The 9,221-nt window shown below is 32.6% G+C and overlaps 1 protein-coding gene and 1 long non-coding RNA gene across 5 annotated transcripts; both read right to left on the bottom strand.

The window, feature by feature from the left end:
- Positions 1-1,005: 1,005 nt before the first annotated feature.
- LOC112744724 (uncharacterized) lies at positions 1,006-2,974 on the bottom strand. Its single transcript, XR_011871539.1, has 2 exons — positions 1,883-2,974; positions 1,006-1,559 (listed from the first exon to the last, which is right to left on the bottom strand). It is a non-coding gene; the product is annotated as an uncharacterized lncRNA (long non-coding RNA).
- Positions 2,975-3,563: 589 nt separating this feature from the next.
- LOC112744723 (uncharacterized) lies at positions 3,564-8,810 on the bottom strand. Of its 4 annotated transcripts, XM_072215271.1 has the most exons (8): positions 8,237-8,795; positions 8,052-8,124; positions 7,131-7,301; positions 6,769-6,834; positions 6,374-6,609; positions 6,026-6,179; positions 5,850-5,911; positions 3,564-4,445 (listed from the first exon to the last, which is right to left on the bottom strand). In XM_072215271.1, exons 6-8 carry the CDS (start codon positions 6,060-6,062, stop codon positions 4,221-4,223), a joined length of 324 nt encoding a protein of 107 aa, XP_072071372.1. In that variant the 5' UTR covers positions 6,063-6,179; positions 6,374-6,609; positions 6,769-6,834; positions 7,131-7,301; positions 8,052-8,124; positions 8,237-8,795; the 3' UTR covers positions 3,564-4,220. The 4 variants fall into 4 exon arrangements, 3 of the variants coding, with proteins under 3 accessions (XP_072071372.1, XP_072071371.1, XP_072071373.1); XM_072215270.1 differs by lacking the exon at positions 8,052-8,124 and having other exon boundaries at positions 8,237-8,810; XM_072215272.1 differs by lacking the exon at positions 8,052-8,124 and having other exon boundaries at positions 7,131-7,368.
- Between the last annotated feature and the right edge of the window lie 411 nt (positions 8,811-9,221).

The raw sequence follows: 9,221 nt of genomic DNA, 5'->3' as shown, positions 1-9,221 counted from the left end.
TTTGTTTTGATAAATAATAATTATATTATTTTTAAATTTATTTCAAGAATACATATTATTCTTTTAAGGATGCTCTATCCGATCTATACGTCGGTTCTCCGTTAACCTCGCTGTGCCCCGTAGCTTTGGCTGAGTCAATAATATCTTTGTGAACCTGGACCCGAGCGTGGTATTTGCAAAAGGGACTCTGACGCCCAAGTCAGTAAAAAAATAAATAAATAAAGAGTGTATATGATTGGGAATATAGCTCCGAAGTATGTTATTTTTGGGACGAAGTATTTCTGTCTTGTGTGTTTCTACTTATGCCTTTATTCGTTTTATAACTTGGTTTGTAGTTTAATGGTCAGTTTCTTTCGAGATTTTGGTGAGTGAACTGGTTCTGAGATTTTGGTGAGTGAATTGTTAGAATAGAGCCGTTACGCCGAGGTATGATTCGGTTTTGTCCGAAATTTTAGAGGTATAGTACACATATTAAGAATAAGGTTGAACACGCTGATACATGATGATATTTAAGTGTGTCCAAGAATGTCCAAAAAAAATTTTATTTTTTTATTAAAACACACTTAGACACAACAGACACACATATTGAACAAATATTATCATATCTAAAATGTGTTTGACATAAAAACACAAGTGTCCATACTTCATAGCTTTCAATTATATACAACGTATCTATATTTTTACATGAGAAAGTCAATATTAAATTAGATTATTTTTATAAGTTTAAAAAATCATTAAGAAGCCGCTAATAAGGACAAAAACTGTGACTAATGGCTTTCATGGTTCTACCCTGTTGATGCAATAATTAATAGCAAGTTAACCGTAGCCATGCATGTCAGTGTAGTAATCTAATTTAGAGAACACATACACGTTGGATTTGTTAGATATTTTCATCAGGTCCCTACTAATTAATTTAAAGCGTCCTAGTTTGTTAGATAAAACATAAAATCATTAATCAAGAATATCCATCACTATATGTATGCTTTGGGATTCATTGACTCATTGTTTGAAGAATTTTCTTCTTCTTATGTCATTTTTTACTAGATTTATTTTGAAATCTGACATACACTGACATCAAAATACATTATCCAATAAGACACAGATAAACTCTGTAAAACTTCAACATTTAATTAAACTCATCATCAAGAGAGTTTTATTATTTACATATCACTATATAGACTAATAATGAAAGCTGCTTCATCACTCATGAGTGATAAAATCTAATTTATTTATTTTCATAGATATGTGTATACGATAGAAACTCACTTATAGTTGTTTTCATATGAAGTTGATAATTGATAATTATTAGATGATAATTTAATCGAATATATTAAATTATCTAACGTTTTTCGACTACCAACTTCACATTAAGACAACTGCATGTGAGTTATACAGATTGATTTTTATTGATGGTCATCATTTGCAGCCACGATTGTACACTTTGTTACATTTTGGAGATGGCGGGTTGAGGCACTTTTCATAAGGCGTATTTGGTGGACATTTAACAGCAGGCCCCTTTGGGTTATTAGGGTCAACTACTACTGTTGTTGCTTTCTCTCCTGCATTCATTAGTACACTCTCCATAATTTATACTATAGAATAATCATTTTATATGAAATGACAACCATATATTATATATATATATCTTCAAATTAAATGCCACAGCACAATTATGTTAACTAATTCAACAAAAAGATATATACCAATTAAGCAATAGTGAGGGGAAAACGGTTAGACAAAAATAATAGAACGAAATTTTGGTGCTGATACATGTATTAGACAAGAAATTCTTAAGTACTTCGAGATCAAAATAAATCATAACACCTTACATCAATATTTGTATTTCAAACAATTAAAACGTACTTAAAGAGTGTGTTTTTACCTTTGACCGCTACCAGTTCACGGGCTGCTAGAGTTGAAGAGGGTAGGAAGGCCATGGAAGCCAAGAGTAGGAATGCAATGAAAATGGCCTTCATGCTGATTAATGGAAACTACTATTGTAGTGTAATTTAATTTCTTTTTTGCATGGCTATACATGCTATGCTGTTGTGTATTTATATTGCTCAAAACCCGGGTATGGAGGGGAGGGAAGAAATCCAATAATGCATGTAGATGTTAAGTCTAATTAAATAAACATAATAAATAAATTAGAACTTAGAAGAAGACTTGGTCAGTGACATTGACATACATGACTGGTCAATGATGACATTTTAAATATGTCCCGTTATATGAAACTTTAATCCCAATTTGTTAGATAAAATCATTTATTAATAAGGATAGTGTAGGCTTGGGATTGGATGAAATTTAAACTATATTAATTATTTGAATAATTTTCCTCTTTTGTGTCATTTTCTACTTGTGGAATTTCAGTACCTTACTAAGAACATGTCAATTTCTAAATAAACTTGGATAGAGACATTACTATATTATTGCTCGACAACACTGAAACTTTTATACTAATAATCAAACTTTTTCTTTCCACTCAATGATTGAATGGTTATGATTCTTCTCCAGGGTTATATTGTAAAATTGATAAATACTCATGCACAGTCATTTTTATGTAAAGTTAATAACTAAAAATCGTTAAATAATTAATAAGTTTGACTAAATTATTCTCTAAAAATTTTCAACTATTAAATTCATATAAAAAAAATAACTACACAAGTTTGAATGATACAACACAACATTATAAATTGAAATTCAATAAAAGTTTATTTTTTAATCTTAAATTATTTTAGTGAAAAATTCTAAACAGCTCTTGACAGTTATCTCAAAAGACAACGAGACCCTTAAAAAAAATATCCAATCTGGCCCTGAGCTTTACTTTTATGGGACTAATTAGTCCCTGTATCAGTGTTTTTTTTTTTTTGACACAGAAACTAATCAATCCTATAAAAGTAAAGCTCAGGAGTTAGGTTGAATATTTTTATTTATTAAGAATCTTATAGTCTTTTCAAGATAATTGTTAAAGTTCGAGTTGGGTAATCACTCGTTATTTTATATTTATACATTGTGGAATTTGGAGGTATGATACACATATGTTACAACAATAAAGTGGTCAAATGTGATGGCCAAATATAGCAGGACTATCAAATATATATATATATATATATATATATATATAGAAGACTTGACAAAGTATAGCGAAATTTATATTAAAAAGTATATTGACAATGAAATATATGCTATTTTTAGTGACTTCACGTATAAATGAAGAATTATTGGGGACTAGCTAGCAATAATTTTCTACGACAACTATTTCTTTTTAATTGATCATCAGTTAGGAAATCTAGGTAGTAGCAGAAAGTAATGCTCTTGGTTTTACATACCAATATTTAAAAGTAAAATTTTGGAACAAATGTAATTTTATTTTATTTGATGATGACTTAGTTATATAAGCTCGCTCCACAGGAAAAAAGGAAATCTAATATTTAAGTAGCAGAATGTAGTGTAATTGATTTGCCAATACAAAAATGAAATTTTGGAAGAAATCTTAATGATCTCGAGCTAATATATTTTAGATTAATTAATTAAACAAGAAAGAAAAAGCCAACCCCTGAAAATTGAAGGCCAATATATGGTTTTATTTCACAGGCACTATTAAGTTTACAAGAAGCTCAAATCTAACACGCTAGTTAATATATTACAAGTTTATGCATTTGGATACAAGGCACACAAATTAAAACGAAACACTTTATATATGAATTATTATTATTGCTTCTTCTTTGACCTCAATTAATTAATGAAGAGTTAAATGCTTAATTATTAGGTGGTGGAGAGAAAAAACGCTTGTATGGATTATTATTAGTACATCCTCTATAAGAATTGGGAGGAATAGGAATAAAGCAATACAAAAAAACAGCTCTATGGTAGCGTTTGACAAAGATCGGGAGACTGAAATTCAGTATCATGTTTATTGGTTTAGAGATTGATACTAAAATTTTAGTATTTTAATATTTTTGAAAAGTAGGGGACACAAAAGACTAAAATTTTTAGAGATGGAGACTGAAACTTTAATAACATTTTATACCTAAAATATTTTTATTTCAATTAATTAATTCCAATTTTATCTTTTGTGCAAATTAAATTAGAATTTCATTCTTATTTCAATTTCTGTCTCTTACTTTACACTAACAGAATATTAAAATTTATTTCAATCTCTATTTGTTAGTCTCTATTTTTCAGTCTCAATCTTTCTGTCTCTATCTCTCTACCAAACGCTACCTATAAGACATGAGGCTTAGGATGTGAATGTGGTGGTCCTCCTCCTCCTCTTCCTCCTCCTCCTCCTCTTCTGTATGGATCCGGACGTGTAGGATGAAAGCGAACAGGATTAGGAGGTGCATGTACTCCTCCAACTCTTTCTCTTTCATATGGATCATTGTCCATATAAGAATTAGGAGCTCTTCTTCCTCCTCTTCTATATGCTTCTTTCTTATCACCACCTGCATATATATTATATAAGTAAGAAAAATTACAGGCCATTCACAATTTTTTTTCTTATATTTAAATTAATATTAATTAATTTTTTTTATAATAGAACCGTTGATTCTCTAGCTAACATTATTTTCTAATAAGATTCATATTTTAAATTGGCTTTTAATAATTTTTTGATTTTCTAAAATTAAATAATAAATAGTTATATTCTTTAACAATCTATAAATGATTAGAAGGAGATAAGATATATAAGAGTTCTTACGCTTCCCTACTACTGGAGCTGCAAGTGTTGAGGAGGGAAGGAATATTACCGAAACCAAAATCAAGAATATTGCAAACAAAATTGGCTTCATCTTATGATATGATATGATTATTAGGAGATCTTTTTTTGTGAGTGAAGATGAGACTACAATTTTCCTTATGCATGGCGATATCATCGTCATCATGTATTTATAGTCTTACAAGGTTGAAGGGTATTCAAGTAGATATGTCTTGTAATCTTAATATTTTGCATATTATTAGCAGCCACATGCGTCCTACTCATTTAGACTAAGTACACCAATGACAATTTTTGATAACCCTACATACACTCGATAGATCAATCTGTAGTGGGTTGCATGTACCAACTTTATTTCATAGTCAAGTCGTCACAAACAAAGTTATGTATTTTATATTAGCCGCCCTTCATTAACTCAAATTGTTCAGAAAGTTGAATTGCTCATTCACAAAATTAGTCTTTTATTATTTCACTACAAGAGACACGCTGAATAGCGGCGGTTTATTTAGGAATTTGCGGCGGTTTTAAACCGCCGCGGAACGAAATTCCAGCGGTTCCAGAAGCGTCGCCTGTTAGGGGGTTGTAATATGATTTTGTGGCGGTTCTAATGAACCGCTGGCACAACCGCTGCAAATCAAGTTGACGATTTTGCGGCGGTTGCAGAACCGCCGCTATTTCTGTATTGGATTTAAAAAAATCTGCGGCGGTTTCAAAACCGCCGCAGATTTATGTTGGTTTTTTTTTTCAAAAAGAAATTGCAATGGTTTCGAATATAATATAAGCAATAAATTCTATAAATAAAATGAAACAATATATCTGATAAACAAGGAAGGTAATAGAAGCAGCAACAAATTATAAGTCAATAAAAGTTATACAAAAAATAAAAAAATGGAATTTTACTTGGATGAGGAATTTTTACAAAGAACACCAACCAAAAACTCTCTGTCTCTCTCTCTGTGCCTCGGCAACAAAGGCAAAGAAGATAAGAGAGCAAAGATTGTTAACACACAGATCAAAATTAACAAGAAAAAATCACAGCAGGTATATATGAACTCTTCGATTTAAATAAGCAAACAGTACCCAAAATGATTTCAATAGCAAGACAAACAAAACCATATTATAAAAAGTGAAGGACCTTCTTAAGTGCTTCGGCTTCTTCCAATGCTTTTTGCGCCTCATCAACCTTTCCTTGCTCGCCTGTTCATTAATCCAAACTTATATATTGAATATAAATTAAAGGGCTTTTTCCTTAAAGAAGGCATCTCTCCTCAGTCTTCCAATGAGCTAAAGAATATCAGATCAGTGGCTTACCAAGGTCCTCGGCTTTCTTCAACTTCTCATTTATCATCTTTTGTGTTCAAGGGTCAGGAGCAGCAACAGGAATGGGAGCCAAAGGAGGTGGATTTGGCAGAGGTTGAGGTAAAGATGCCCTGTCTTTGTTAAAGGCATCTAACATGAGCATGGACTGTTTGGAAATTGTTAGAAAGTCAAAAGAATTGTTAGTATGCTCCTCTAAAATAGTGATCAGACAACTATCTTAATAGTTTAATGACAAAGGTAAAACAACAAAAGGAAAAAGGTCAAACAATGATCCAGAGTTTACAACACTGATAACGACACATGGATCTTAGCATTCAAGGGTGATAACTAATAACTGACCTGCTTGTCTTGCTCTTTTAGTTCTAAGTTCTTCCACAACCTCTAAAGCATGAATCTTGAGATCTTTCTTGCCTTTAAGATCTGCATCCAAAATTTTTTACACAGTAGAAAGATAAATAGAGAGGCACTCACCCCATTCGCTGTGCTCCTTTCATTCTGCATTCATATTCAACCTTTGCACCTAGCATACTTTCAAAAGGGTATGTTTTTGAATGCAGCATAGTCAACAAAAGGGCCTATTCAAGACAGACAAGAAAGGTTCAAGTATCAAGATTTTATCATTTTGCACCTAGACCCAACGAATGGTAGTAATATACTTAACAACAGTGTATCAGACAGCCTCGCTAGAAATTTGAGTCATTGGACTATTAACTGTGCAACGAAGATGGATGTACCTGACAAGCAACCGATGCAGCCTCCTTCATGAGCTTTAGCTCAGCTGGTAACTTTATCCATGGCAACTGATGTGTATAAATAGATGAATTAACAAAAAGAACATTGTCCTGAGTAGTTTAATTAACAAGAAGGAAAGGATCTGAATTCTGATCTCACTCACAGTTTCATTTTATATATAATATATTAATAACTATTGTTAAACCTATTACTAACTGTTGGTATGCTAAGTCCCGATCACTAACACAAAAACAAAACAGTAAATTGATACCAAATCAAGAAGAAAAGGATTAATGTGGACCAATTTGAATTCTGAATCCAAAAGGAAAACAGAACAAAATAGAAAGAGGGGTTTTGTACATACCAGTAATCTAAACGAAGAAGTTGATCGGTGATGGACCCACCGACAACGGGAAGCGCGATGCAGCTGGTACTGACGGGCAGAAAGGAACGGCGGCGAGGATTTGTGCGCGGAGGTGTGTTTCGCGCCTCTGCCCCTTTTGTGTTCGCACGAGGAAGATAACAAACTACGAATCTGATAATTCATATGTTATCATCATAGCCCTTTAACATCTAAGACCTTTTTCATTGGTTATTATTATCTAGTTTTGGCAAAAGGAGGTAGCAATGTTAAAGCAACAATTGCATAACTCAAAAATCAAAATCAAATTAGTGCCACGACTGGTGTGAACAAACTTAAAGGGGGGCATGATTGTGCTTTGCTTTCTATCAACACTGAAGATATCAAATGCTATAAAGACTAAACAAACAACTTTACAAACAATTGGTAGAACTAAACATAAAAAATACCAAAATAAAGCATAAACAGCAAATAATAAATTAATGTGTGTTTCCAGTCTCAAACAGAATTAGTATCTAGCACACATTTTATTAGTATAGTTTAAAATGAGGTGTGAGCATTTACCCATAAGAAGCAATAGAGATTTTATTCTAATCATGAAGAGTGAAAGTACACCATTCAAAGACTTCTATAAATGTTCCAAACCAAGAAAATGAATCAAAATGTTGAGGCTCCTAATCAGAAGATAAGTTTCTTGGTATCTATGTCATCTTCAGAGATAATAATAATAATAATAATAATAATAATAATAATAATAATAATAATAATAATTCAGCTCAAAGTGGTAATAAATAGGTGAATCAAACCAAATCAAGTGATCATATCAAAATGAAGCAAAATGGAAGTATTTAATCAAATATGATGACACATTATGGAACAGACTCTAACCATTTAGCCATAATTAATTAATTAGTTTCAACTCACACACAAATCATCATCTTCACTTCATCAAGTCTAGGTTCAGCTTTACCATTTCATTGCAAAGATCAGCACAATTCTAGTAATCCAAAACCATAAAACTAAGTTCAACAACAGCTTCTTTACTTATCCTTTTAATACCGAAAAAAAAAAGCAAAATGTACAGGAAGAGAGAGACGGAGAGTACAGACCAAGGGAACTAAGGAGAGGATCTGCCACCTCCGGTTACCGCGGCCGCCGCTTGTCGTTCACGGAGCCACAGCTGATTTCTTCAGCCGGGCACGCGCCCTTTATCCATCGCCGCGGTCACTCCCTTCCCTGTTCGCTATTTCTCTTCACTAAAAACCTAAAAGTGGTATTTGGGGCAAGAGAACAAGCATTTGGAGAGGAAGAGAGTGTGTGTGCTGCGGCTTTGGTTGATACTTGATTGTGTTCTGTCAATGAAGCCCTAATTAATTTTTTGGACTAACACGAAGGATGGAGGGGGAGAGAAGGAAAGGGAAAGGGGTTGGGGGTTGTGCTCTGCTATTTTCACCTTTCACTTTTTAGTTTGTGTGTTTTGGAGTTGTCTGATAGAAATGGAAAACAAAAGGAAAGGAAAGGAAAGGCCAGGCCAGTAGCGCCCAGGGTTATTCGATGCGGTGGTTGCCCAAAACCGCCTCAGGTCAGAACAATTGGAGCGAGGCTTAATTACGCATTAGGAACCGCATCAATTCAATGAAGCTGCAGCGGTTTGGGACAACAGCCGACAATCTTTGGCTGCTAAGTCCCGTGTCTCTTGTAGTGTTTAAAGTGTCAAATAATTTAATCAAATTTTTTTTTAAGAAGAATTAATACTTTAACACTTTTTAAAAAATATTAGAGATTATTAATTTATTTAATATTCTAAAAAAATAAACCTTATTACCTTAGTTTATCCAGAATAAAAATTAATAAGAACCCATTTGATATTTCACTCAAATAACAAATATAACACACAAACATATCTTAATAAATTTATCATGATTTTTCTGCATTCTTGCGACAGCTAGCAACATGATGCTTATTGCTTAGTGTAGTGTAGTATCTTCTTGACTGAGTACTACCTGAAGGGAATAATGAAATAATCATCAAAACTGGTGGTGTTAGTTTTAAGGGATTATTTTGTTTAATTATGGTGTAGTGATTTTCAAGTTG

This window comes from Arachis hypogaea, chromosome 14, assembly GCF_003086295.3.
Source record: "Arachis hypogaea cultivar Tifrunner chromosome 14, arahy.Tifrunner.gnm2.J5K5, whole genome shotgun sequence".
Lineage (NCBI taxonomy): Eukaryota > Viridiplantae > Streptophyta > Magnoliopsida > Fabales > Fabaceae > Arachis > Arachis hypogaea.
This window is presented reverse-complemented; position numbering and strand designations above follow the sequence as displayed.

What these genes read in the sequence shown, in the direction of transcription:
- LOC112744723 (XM_072215270.1), bottom strand. Translation starts at nt 6,062, where the DNA reads ATGATAAATGAGAAGTTGAAGAAAGCCGAGGACCTTG. An exon ending in GAAGAAAGCCGAGGACCTTG is followed by an intron (nt 5,912 to 6,025) that starts GTAAGCCACTGA and finishes ATTAATGAACAG; the next exon opens with GCGAGCAAGGAAAGGTTGAT. An exon ending in AAGCCGAAGCACTTAAGAAG is followed by an intron (nt 4,446 to 5,849) that starts GTCCTTCACTTT and finishes ATATATATGCAG; the next exon opens with GTGGTGATAAGAAAGAAGCA.